The sequence below is a fragment of the Cygnus olor genome, chromosome 1, assembly GCF_009769625.2.
Source record: "Cygnus olor isolate bCygOlo1 chromosome 1, bCygOlo1.pri.v2, whole genome shotgun sequence".
NCBI lineage: Eukaryota > Metazoa > Chordata > Aves > Anseriformes > Anatidae > Cygnus > Cygnus olor.
In genome coordinates this window covers 198,281,228-198,293,456 of record NC_049169.1, presented here as the reverse complement: position 1 = coordinate 198,293,456, position 12,229 = coordinate 198,281,228, and the positions used below count along the sequence as shown (strand labels likewise).

Below are 12,229 nucleotides of genomic sequence, written 5' to 3'. Positions count from 1 at the left end.
GCAGCCCTGTCACACCCCAGCCCGCTCCCAGCCACCCTCTCCTTCCCTCTCCGGTCCGCTCATGCCCCCCGCTGCCCCCTCATGCCCCCCGCAGCACACTCCCGGAGCCTGCCCGCCACCGCTTCCCGCCCGTCCCCTCATGGCCGCCGCCCGCTTCCGCGCCTCGCCCCGCGGCCCTCGGCGTTGCCGCGGCGACTGGAGAAGCCGCCGGGCGCTGGCCGCAACCGCCGCGGGGCGAGGCGGGCGGGAGCTGGGGCGGGAGGGAAGGAGGGAGGGAAGGGGGGAGGGATGGGGGCGAGGGGGTGAGAGGGCGCACGCCTTGCTCACGGCGGGTGCGGAGGGAGCGGCGGGAGGAGCGCGGCAGGTAACGGGCGGGGAGGGGGCGAGGGGGGTCCGTCGGTGCCCGTCGCAGCGTGGCGTGGATCGGTCCCCGGTGCCGCCCCGGTGCCTGGGACACCTCAGGTGTCCGTTCCCTGTGGAGCCGGTGCCCCTGTGCATGTGTTATCTGGGGTGCCTGTCCACGTTAGAGCCACAAATGACCCTGTGCCACTTCAGGTGTCCGTCCCCTGTGGAGCCAGTGCCACCGTGCCTGTGTCACCTGGGGTGTCTGTCCCCATCAGAGCCACAACTGGCCCTGTGTCACCTCAGGTGCCAGTACCCTGTGGAGTCACTGCGCCTGTGTCACCTCAGGTGCCACACAGCAGTGTCCACACACCTGTGCATGCAGGTATCCATCTCCTTGAGAGCCATGCTTTTTGCCCCCCAAGGAATTAGGGCTGTCTCATGGCACCCTCCCTCCTGTGCTTTGCCCTAACACACAGCCATCCATCACAGAATGGCTGAGGTTGGAAGGAACCTCTGGAGATCATCTGGTCCAACCCCCCTGTCCATGCCCTACATCCCTGTCCCACCAGCCCCACGGACCTGTTCCAGGGTCAGGCTCAGTCTGATCTTTCCTTGCTGCTAAGGTATGTGAGTGCTCCACGAGTCCGTGCTGCATTTGCCAGACAAGGGAACAAATAGTTCCTGTGAGTCTAAAAGTGTGTTTGGGAACCATTGTAGCCCAGTATAGGTTGATTAGAGTGTATGAAGGTATGGAATTTGGCCTCCACTCCATGGCAGTGGAGAAAAGGCTGCTTACTGCACCCACGGATCTACAACAAATTTGCATTCATATATTCCAGAGCGTCTTGGTAAATCATTGATATTATAAGACAGAGAATGATCCAAAACGAACTCTTCCTCGTGGAAATCCAAGTTTATCCTCGAGCTAGCACCACTTCTAGCATCTCACTGTTGCAGCAAGGGCAAAAGCTGCTGACAGAGAGCTGAGCTTACTCCAGAAGTTTTCATCCTGCCCATTCCAGGATGTAATGTAGAGCCACATTTCCCTGCTCCTGTTGTTTGCAATGGAAGAATTACAGAATTTGAAGGGAAAGCACCAAATGATTCGGTATACACAACTTCACTATGCAAATGTGCGTGTGTAAGAATCTGAATTATTTGATTTGTTGTTTCAACAGGTCAAAAAGACTATCAATAACATGGAACAGTGCTTGGAAGTGTTTCAGGAACAAGCTCTCGCTAAGTAAGTAAAGAATATCTGAGAGTTGAATACATAACAGAATTGAATTTGTGGGTTTATTAAAGATGTAAAACAAAATATTAATGATATGAGAAGCAAACATTATTTTTCAATTTCTTTGGCTGCTTTCTCTGCAAACTGTGAAGAGGTTACTAATAACTAAGACAACATGGCTTATCACAGTAATACCCTACTGACTGTATCTTATTTATTTAATTTTTTTTAATCTGCATATCTAAACAAAAGAGAAACAATGAAACTATGCAGGGTTTTATTAAGATGTTAAGCAATTTTATTTTAAATGTTTTTCAAAAGTAGTTGCTAGGCTACAGCAGTATAAACACAGTTCTTAAAACATTCTGAAGCCTTAAAAACAAGGCTATTAATTGTTAAAGCTATAGTCTTATTTTTCATATGTAATAACCAAAATTGATCTACCAAGTATGAAGTGCACTTTTCCTCACAACACAATCAACTTTTTTTTTACATAATCCAAATTTAATTGTTATAGTGTTTTAGTACAGCACAAACTATGGGGGAGATTTAAAAGAGGGCCTCATACCATCCAGCCTCTTCAAGGAATACAATGATATGAAGAGTACGTCCTGATATAAACTGAATAGAATATTTACCTATTATAATTTATGAATAAACTTAATACCTCCTTTTCATATAAAATGGTTTCATATATCATTATTACCAAGAAGCAGCCCTAGGTCATATGGCACATATTGAGTGTAAAAGAACTTAAAATAATAGAGACACACATATTCAATCAGACCTGGCCCAGGAAGGCTTTAATATGATTTGAAAGTGTGCTCTGTTGTACTGAAGAATAATGTGTGCAGTTTTCATAATGGAACAGAAATAGCATGCAGCATTAAAATATATTCTGAACAAAGTGGTCCTTTTTTGGCTTAGAGGGCCATTCTTTTTGTTAGTGATATGATTGGTAAATATTGTAATTAAAAATTACAATTTAAAAAGATCAAAATATTGTTATTTAACAAATACAAAGCTCATTTTAAGAGTTCAACTTCTGCTGGCTTTAGTTGTAATTGACATACGTGAAATTTCAGGCCATTGCAGATGGATCTAGAGAGTGATATGTCCTATAATAAAACAGGTATTCTAGACAGCTCTTTATTTCCATTACCAATACAAAGAATCTGGAAGAATAGTTTAGGATACACATCTGATGATAGGAGACTAATGTTTCAGTCTGTGCTGACAGTATTGCAGAGATAATGCAGATTGCTTTAAAATTTGGGAAAAGAGCTGAATAATGGTGGCAGAAATCATGACAATTATCTGCCAGCTGCAAGATCCCATAAATCACAAATTATCCATCCAAACATGTATGACTGTGTATGACTGATAATTGTTACATAAATTAGTTGTAGTTCATATACAGGGTAAAATGTATTAGTGGAGTGCTGTATCAATCATTTTATATATTTCTTATTTTTAAAGCAACTTTTAAGAAGGGAAAAGGAATTAATATTGGCTCTAGAAGCTGGGTTAAGGATCAAAAACAAATTAATGTATTTTATTGAAGATGAAAATCTTTGTTTACATTGTTCTGCATAAGTTTTGCATGTGTTTTTAGAAATATGCTCATACATATTTTTCCATTTGTCAGCAAACCTGAGAGCATGAACTAGATGCATGAACTAGAGACTGACAGTATGAACTAAACATTTCTTGAAATTTCAGTTTCTAAATTACAATTTTTTTCTAAAGAGTATGGACAAGAATATTCTTTCTATGCCTATTAAGATACAATCATTAAAATTCAGGTCTGTGCAGAAGTCCAAAGCAAAAGGTAGATAAACAGAGCTAGAAAGATCTAACTAATGCAAAAATCATTTGTCGTGAAGGACTAGAGTTGGTTAAATTTTTTGTCTGGGTTTTGGTTTGTCCACGTTTGGAGACATACAGATTTTTTATGCAGATAGTTATTAATGACCACAGAATATGAATCACCTCTATCTTCACTAGTATAGAAATAAGAGTAAAAGAAGGCTAAGAGTTTGTGTACATCACTTTAACAATGAGTTACTTTTAAGTGTTTGAACTGTGTCAAAATCAATGCAACAAAAAGAATACATGCCACTTGTTAAATACAAGCCATCACTTCCATGTGCGAAGGATGCATTTGATGTATGCATTCAGCAATGTGGGAATGCTGAATGCATATAGGTTACCATACTTTTTCACTTCATGGGAAAACTTATTCTTTGTGTGTTTATCTGATGGCATATTAAGCAAAAGATGCCAGAGTTTTTCACATTCTATATCCAGTGATCAAAATAAATTCTCATGATTTTCATACCATATGACTGACCATATTCTGAGAGGGGTATAGTAAGCACTATTTTCAAAGCACTGAAGGGATTAAAATAATAGTCACAACAGCTCTTAGTACTTCTGTGGTGGTAGGTGGGGATAGCAGCCACATAAATCTTTATGCAGAACTATGTGTAATGCCACAGCCATGTTACGGATCAGTTCTGGTAGTAGAACAGCAGCAGTAATCTACAGCTTCAGGAACAGCTTTCCTGTTTTAGCCTAGAGGAGCTAGGTAAGGAAGCAGGCAAAGATGTGAAGGTGAAAACAGTAGAGCTGACAAGCTGTTTCAGAAAGGATTTTCCAATAAGAGCTCCCTTTTATATATTGGTGGTTCTAAGTTCAGAAAACGTGCAAGAACTGTTGAGAGAAATTTGTCCTTGAACAGCTGCAGAACTTGCCTTGTGGGGGTTGATCTAAAAGGACAGGTGAAACAACTCAAGAGGGTAAGATGTCAGCCACGGTGGATCTAAAGTGGTAATCTGATGATCTGGGATGGAGAGTGCATTTGCTCTTGCACAGCAGTGTTTAGATGGTCCATATAAAACACAATGAAGAAAGTACCTACTTCTGAAGGCTAAAATCAGATAGTTGAGTCACTGCTCATTGCACACCGGTGTGTTTCACAATACGTGAGCCTGGAAGGACATTGGTGCTTAAACAGCAGTATCAAATGAAAGGTAATCCTGACGCAGTACAGCTTCATCTTCTGTTTTTAAAATCCCGTTTCATATTTCCCCAATTCCCCGCAGAAGGAATCAAAGTTTGTTGCATCATTAATGCAATTTTGAGATGAGTTTCAGGCATTTTCGGGATGTGGGGGAAATGTTTTTGTTTTCTGATATGTACATCATGGTATACCACTTGGCTTGCATTTTGGTAACTATTATTCTATGGTTGATATTAAATGTTAAAGTGGCATTGTTAACAGTTTTAACATTAAAAGGCATTAAGATTTTTGTGTATTTATAAAACCTTTCCAAGCTTAACAGGTTTGCAGATTTGAGTTTCTGTAATAATTATCAAAACATGGCATATGCATCACTTAAGCGCCAAGAAAATATGTTCAATAAACATGTTTCCATGTTAAGGAACTCTTTTTTTTTTTTTTTTTTTTAACTGTACTGCAGTTAGAAATTGAGCATGAAAGATATAATACGTGGAATGTGTGGGGCAAGCACTTCACCCGAGCAGATCCTACAGACAGGGGACTTCAGTGTGTCTGCATGGGCACTGGGAGGGCAGGAAACTGGGAAGCTGGCTGAACAGCTAGGATATGGAAGATTACCAGAAAAGAAAGAAAACATTTTCCACAGGGGCGTTTTTATCCACGGCATTTGTCATTTTGAACACGGTTGTTAACTTGAACCAAATGCTGGTGTTTACCTGAGGCGGTGGTATCAACCACCAGGAGTAAAACCTGTGAGTACACGTACCGTGTTCTTCAGCGATGTGCTGGCAGCACACCCAGCAGCTGAAGTCTCCCTGGCATTAGGGGTGTTACCTCTGAGTCATGGCTTGCTTTGTGCTTGAATATGTGAGGTTCTGCTAAAACAGCATTCCTAGTCACTTGGCACATTTGTGGTTGCGATGTCCCCCCCCAAAAATATGCCAGATTGTAACATACATGACACGAAAGAGCATCCTGTGCTAATTTTGGATACTGAAATCGTCTTTGATACTCTCTAGGATTGAGCAGTTACAGGCACGTTGCCGTGTGTTTTTTCATTAACCTTGTTGTACTTTGTTGCTACATTATGCAGATGGTGCACTCTCTTTTGTCTCTGTGTGACCATCTTTATGACAATTATTTCATAAATAATCAATTTACAGGTCCAGTCAGAAGGAGAGGAAGAAGAGCTAGGAAATACTGAAGAAATAATAAAATAAATAGCTAAGGTCACTTTAGCAAACCATCATGCCATAGAGGTATTAGAATGACTGCAAACTGATATGTAATCATGAGGGAATTTGCCACACAGATGTATGTACCATCAGCAGTCGAGGGAATATATAACTTTTAAAACTGCATAAATGAAAGCACTATAACTGCTGTTACTCTTAGGGTTTTTTTTCAGAACAGGTCAGTGAGATAAACAGTATTTTTGAGAGGAAAATGGAACATGGCAAAACTCAAAACAATGACACAACATTCTTAGTTTATTTTAAATGAAGAGATGTCTGTCAGAAGGCTAAATATATTATCATGAGAAGTAATAGGTTACAGTACATCTTTTACATCATTTTAGATTAACAAATTTATGAAAGAATACAATTGCTGGTTTAATCAACAGGAAATTCAATGTAGGCTTGTAGCCAACCCCCCGAAAAAGCAATAAGAGGCTTGAAAATCATGCAACGGTATGAGGAAATTGAAATTACATTTAGATTAAACTTTAATTGTGCAATGAATAAGCACTGTGACAGATTTAATAATAAAAAAAAAAAAAGGTGAAGAGAAAACAGATGTACCACTGTTTACTAATTGCATAATCTGTTAAGATAAGAGGGAGACAGTTGACACTGAAGAAACAGCACAATGTAATTTATTTGTACTTTCATGTAGGTGTGGCAGTTTCATATTTCTTGTAGATATGATAGATATGGATTGGATACAGCAATCTCTAAATTGTTGCGGAGGGAAAATGTAGAAATTTTCACAATGATCAGATAATACTAGAAAATAATGAAGATTTTAAGTGAGGTGTTTTTTTTTTTCATGATCAAGATAAGATTGCAGTGACTAAAGATAACACATTTCAGTACTTTCCAGTATGTGATAAAGATAAGATAGAGGTAGGTATTCTAAAGAAAATAGTAGAGCTGTGTAATGGGGCAATTTATGAATATAATCTCTTATCAAATCAAACAAAAATACTTAAAAGCAATTAAAACTAGAACAGGAAACAAGAAAGGTATTAAAATGTTATAAGAAGAAGCAGAAAAGAAAGTTTATTAACTAATATGAGAAGGACATGTACAAATAACAGATGCCACTAAAGAAAATTGTGAGGAAAGTAGATGTTTACTTGCTGAAAGTGAAATGAAAGAGATGCTGTTCCTGAAAAGTTTAACGATTCAATACAGTATTCCACCGGTTAAAAACAATCAGCGAAAGATTTTCCTTCACTCCTGTGAGATAAATGCCACTTTTTGTACTTAGTATAGAAGTATCTCTGTCTCACATCTTATGGGCTCTGAACACAATAAAAATGCTTAGAAGTTGTGAGATTTTCAAAGAAATACAAGATTGATAAACATAATTTCATTTCAAGAAATGACAAGAAGTGAGCATTACAGTGGTGAGTAAGTCTGCCAAAGGCTTTTATCAAAATACTGTCTTAACTATTTTTGATCTGGTATCTCAGTTTAAGTAAACTGAGGTCAAAATGAAGTTTTTAATGACTTACAAATAATGATTTTTGGTGATGTGTGATTACTCATAGTGATAGAGGATAATCTGATTATTTTTTTCCTATATAACTTGATGAAAATTAAGTTTTATAGAAACTTAATAGGCACTCAAACATAGTTAAGGAATTTGTTCAACAGCTAAGTCTTCTTTATAGCAGTCCAAAACCAGCCCTGAGTGTTAATGGAATAAAATTCCCCTGCTTTATTATATGGAGAGGAATTAGGCAGGAGTGTACGTGGTCTCCTTTCTTTTTCCCAAACCCTAGAATCCTAGGTTAAATGGATAAGAAGCAGTAAGTCAGAAAAATAAAATAGCTAGGAACATTTCAATAAACAATTTAATTATCTTGTGATTTTCTTTTTCCTAACTGGAGTATTTCACTGCAAGTTTTATAGAACCGTGAGTTCTAGAAAAATTCTGACTTTTAACGAAATCATTACAATTCTGCAATGCCAGCTATAAATTCACAGATTCAGAGAAACTCTCAGTTCAGAAAACAATTGAGTTTATTAGGCAATAAAGTCTCCAAAATACTTACAGAAAAAAATCTCATATACAGAGAAGAACAGTATAATTTAGACGTAAAACAGTCATTTCTACAAATAAAATTTAGAGTGCAGAAATAATTGTGCAATTTCTTGCATAAAAAGTATCCAGAACCAAATATTCTATAATGTATATCTTTCTTACTTCATTTTTTTCTTATATTCATCATCAAATACAAAGTTTGAATTTACATGGAATAAAGAAAGCTTCATATTATTCAGATGTTTTTTATGTATCTGCTAAATGGTATACGCAATCAGATTTAAACAGTTTGACACTGTCCAGTGTTTAATTTTTTAAGATTAATATGCTGTGCCTCCGTAAGGGTAAGTTTAAGAGGGCAACTTTGACTGCTTTATGTTTCTGATATACCTGTATATTCTGTATATATTCTAGGATATATATTAACTATATACCATTAGTTTGATGCTTATGACACATCATATTCCTAAAGGAGTGACATAAAAATATTCTATCACTGGTGATGAAGTTATGGTGTAAGGGATGTATTCCAAATTTAACCTCAGAAGTTTGGAAAAGTTCTAATGTTTATGTTAAAACCAGCACGTGGTCTCCCAAAGATAAGTTCGTTTTCAAAATGCTCTCACTTCTGTGGTTCCTAATAGAATTAAACCTTACTAGTATTATAGAAGTTGTCTTTTTATTTAAGTCCATTTTCCACAAAGAGATTGGGAAAACAGAGTGTAAAAGTAGAACTAGCAATCAAGAACAGTGGCTAGCTTTCAAGCCAACTGTTTAATAACTTCCTCCAGCAAACTGCCTCCATCATTACTCTATCCTTAGTGGAAAGTCCTGTGCCCATGTGCAGCTTAATATTCAGATTGTCCTACTATTGTCCTTTTAGGTTTAAGCTTGGAAACCTTCTACTTAACTTATGCTCATTTCAGAGCTCCTACCTGATGGAGTGAGAGGATATCAAACAGCCTTTAAGCTAGGCAAAAGATCCACAATGAAGTGATCCACAATGAAGTGATCCACAAATACTCTGATTTGGACTTCAGGCAAATTTAAGATTTCATTTTTGAAGGCATCATTTAGCTTTTCCATTTCTTTCTTTCTGATGTTGAAAAATGATGATTTTTATCAGAAGTAAAATCAAGTCTTAGCAATATAAATACAAACTTATTTTCTGCCTTACTCTGTATTTGAAAAAATAAATTTATTTTTTATTATTACTAGAGCCCCTCCATGTGACACTCAACTTCAGGAGTTACTGCATCAAATTGACATCACAGTAAACAGCAAAAAAGTGGAATGGGAAAGGAAGATGAAAGCTTTGGAAGCAAAGATGGATATCCAGGATCAAGAACTAGCAAAAGCCCAAAGCAAACTGGATCAAAAAGGTCAAGAGGTATTTTAAAATGTCACATTCTATAAAGTATTTATTCTGAGAGGTAGTTAATAGTACGCTCAAAATGCTCTATAAGTAGGCTTGTTTGTTCTATCATGTAAAAATACCAAACACCCTTTAAAGGTCACTAATTACTCTTACTGTTTTGTTTTAAAGTGTGCTTCAGTTCTGAAAAGTGTTTGTAAAAATGTCATTGAAAGTCCCATGATTCTTCTATTTCCCTAAAGTCTAAATCAAATAGTTTAGTTGTAAAAAGATAATGTGATTTTTTTTTCTAATACTTCTAGTTTCATCAGAAATTTTAAAAGGAAATGTACAGTTCAAAAGTTTGACAAAATTATGTCTTTGTAATTCATGTTTATACTCCATTTTTATCATTTTGCATTCTGTACTGGCTAAACGTTAATTTTATTATTAATAATGGAGATTTGAATTATCACCACTTAGAATTGCTTATCAAACTGAAAACCACAGCGTACCCGACATCATCCGTACTTCCCAGTCATGTCTGCTGAATATTCATTCAGAAGTATTTGTGAATCCTAACATGACATTCAGCTCTGGTTCAAGACGTCTGAAGTTAAGTGTTTACACATAGGTGTCCTCTTGTGAGCTAGTTGTCTAAACTGCCAGTGGGAGTCTTGAAAATGCTATCTCACTCCCTAATGAGCAATTACAGGAACTTGCCCTTTGTCATTGCAGTCAGAGGAGCCAAGAGAATAACTCAGCTAGCCAATCCTCAAAACATCAATTTATTTGCCCATGCACAGATGTTATCTGAAATATTTTAGCATATTCCAACTGGCTTCCAGCTGCCTCTCCAGAAAAACTTAGGTGTCATGTGTGCTCTTTGTCATATTTCTCAGATCTTTGTGAAAATCTCAGATAATTCAAGATATGTCAAATAGCACTGTACTTAGGGAAATGAAGTAGGTCTAAAATGTCTCCTGATAATTTGAACATAAGTAATTGAAAGTAATTTATATGATTATATAAACCATTCAAACAAAATTTTCACACTGGGGCACAGCAGTTCATTTATGTGGTTGGTTCAGAAATGCTTTCATTAAAGAGTCTTGACAGACTTCTACCGTATTATCATTAAATCATAATGTAAGCATACAATGAGATTTTTTACTGTAAAATCCCTATCTTGATGTTGCTGCCATCTGGGTTTATGGTGTCCAGATTTATTATTAAGTTACTGAATGAATACATATTTTTAATACTTACCTTTTATGCAACAGTCTTTCATAATTTCAAATGACTTTCAAAAATAATGTAGATTGGAACACTTCAGAAAAGGTAAAGGTGAATGCTTATTCTAACTGTAGGTGGGACTACTTCAGCAGAAACTGGAAAACTTACAGAAAAATAAGTATGAAATGGCTCAGAGTTATGAAACGCAGCTTCACGCACTGAAATCTCAAGTAAGGAAAATGTCAGTTTCATTATCTTCTGATTGCATTATAAAAACTGATACATGCCTAATGGTATAGATTTTATGAATTTTGTAAAACATTTATGGATTTGGGAAAGATGAATTGTGTCATGCTAATAATGATTACAACTTCTTACCTGGCTCCATTGTCATTACTGTACTGACATGTCCAAACTCTTTGGACAGATCTTGATGTGATTATGACTTCTGTTATGAAGACAAGTATTAGATTTTCTGACTATGGACTAATAACCTAAAACCTTGGTGAATTAATAGAACAGATAATTAGATTCATGCTAATAAGACTGGGATGCACATTAGGGATTTGAAGACCTAAACTGCTCTCGTCACATCTTTGCTACAGATTTTTTCTCGGTTTAGTTTGCCCGCTTCACGGGGATTATTAAAGAGGCCTGATCATTTTCCATAAGGGAACATAGTATCAAAACTACAGTAACCTGGAATATTGTTACTGTGGATTTGTTTTGCCTTTATTTATTGACTGTTCGCTCTGTGCCTGTGCCTTTGTTCTTCGTTATTTTCCACTTCAGTTACAAATCTAAATTCTTAGCAAGCTTGAGCCTATTCTAATTCTCAGATTTTAACAAGTTAACATCCAAAATTCTAATTTTTTTCCTGCTATTCTACTGTTTCCTTCACTGAATTCTCCTACCATACATTTAGTAATTAAAATTTTCCAGCAATCACACTTCCCACAGAATTGTCTTAGATTTTTAAATTGGAAATTATTATTTTCATTTAGAGGTGATAACACTTCTTGCCCACAATCCATCAAACCAATAAATGTATAATTTACTTTAAAGATTGTGCTTTCTTTCATTTATTTTTTCTTTTATATATGGAAACTGATTTGGCAAACAGTTCTGAGAGTAAGCAGAGACTGTTTTGGTTAATATGTAATTAACACTTTTAATCATTTGGGAAAGTGGCTAGAAACAAAAGCTGTTTTATAGTTTGCACTTATTACAGAGAAAGAAACAATGTCTAACATGGTTGTTGAGAAGTTAAGCAAGATACAATGAAAAATGGTGTGATGTTTTACTTAGAAGTTGTACAGTGCCTTTAGCAGTACAAAACTGTCCCCAACACTGTAGCAGATTGCTCTTTCCTCATCCTTTGTCACATTTCCTGCAATATATTTCACTTCTTAGATTTTTTTTTATCTCATGCTAAAAATGTCTGCTTTTAAGTTACATGTTGTTGCTAAGATCTTCACTGTTCTTTATGAAATTTAAACTCTGGGTCATTTTTCATAAAGCTTTTGATTTTGAAGTTGTTACTTAACCTACACGTCCTTCTCAGGAGCAAATATAATTTGTTTTCTCTTTGTGTCTGTTTGTTTTTGTTTGATTGATTGATTGATTGTTTTAAAGAATCTGACACTCCCAACCTTCAAGTTTCTCTCTGTGTACCTGGTTACACTTCTTGCCGATATTCTCCTTTTTAGTTTCCAGACTGACCACCTAACCTCTCTTTGAGTGCCCTGATTGCTTCTCCTTT

General features: G+C 36.8%; 1 protein-coding gene across 1 annotated transcript in view; it reads left to right on the top strand.

Annotated features, from left to right (window-relative positions):
• Positions 1 to 177: 177 nt before the first annotated feature.
• Positions 178 to 12,229, top strand: part of DEUP1 (deuterosome assembly protein 1) — a 42,636-nt gene continuing 30,584 nt past the window's right edge. Inside the window, 4 exon segments of the mRNA XM_040570514.1 lie at positions 178 to 364; positions 1,524 to 1,588; positions 9,096 to 9,267; positions 10,602 to 10,697. Coding sequence (XP_040426448.1) covers positions 1,545 to 1,588; positions 9,096 to 9,267; positions 10,602 to 10,697 — 312 coding nt within the window. The 5' untranslated portion in view covers positions 178 to 364; positions 1,524 to 1,544.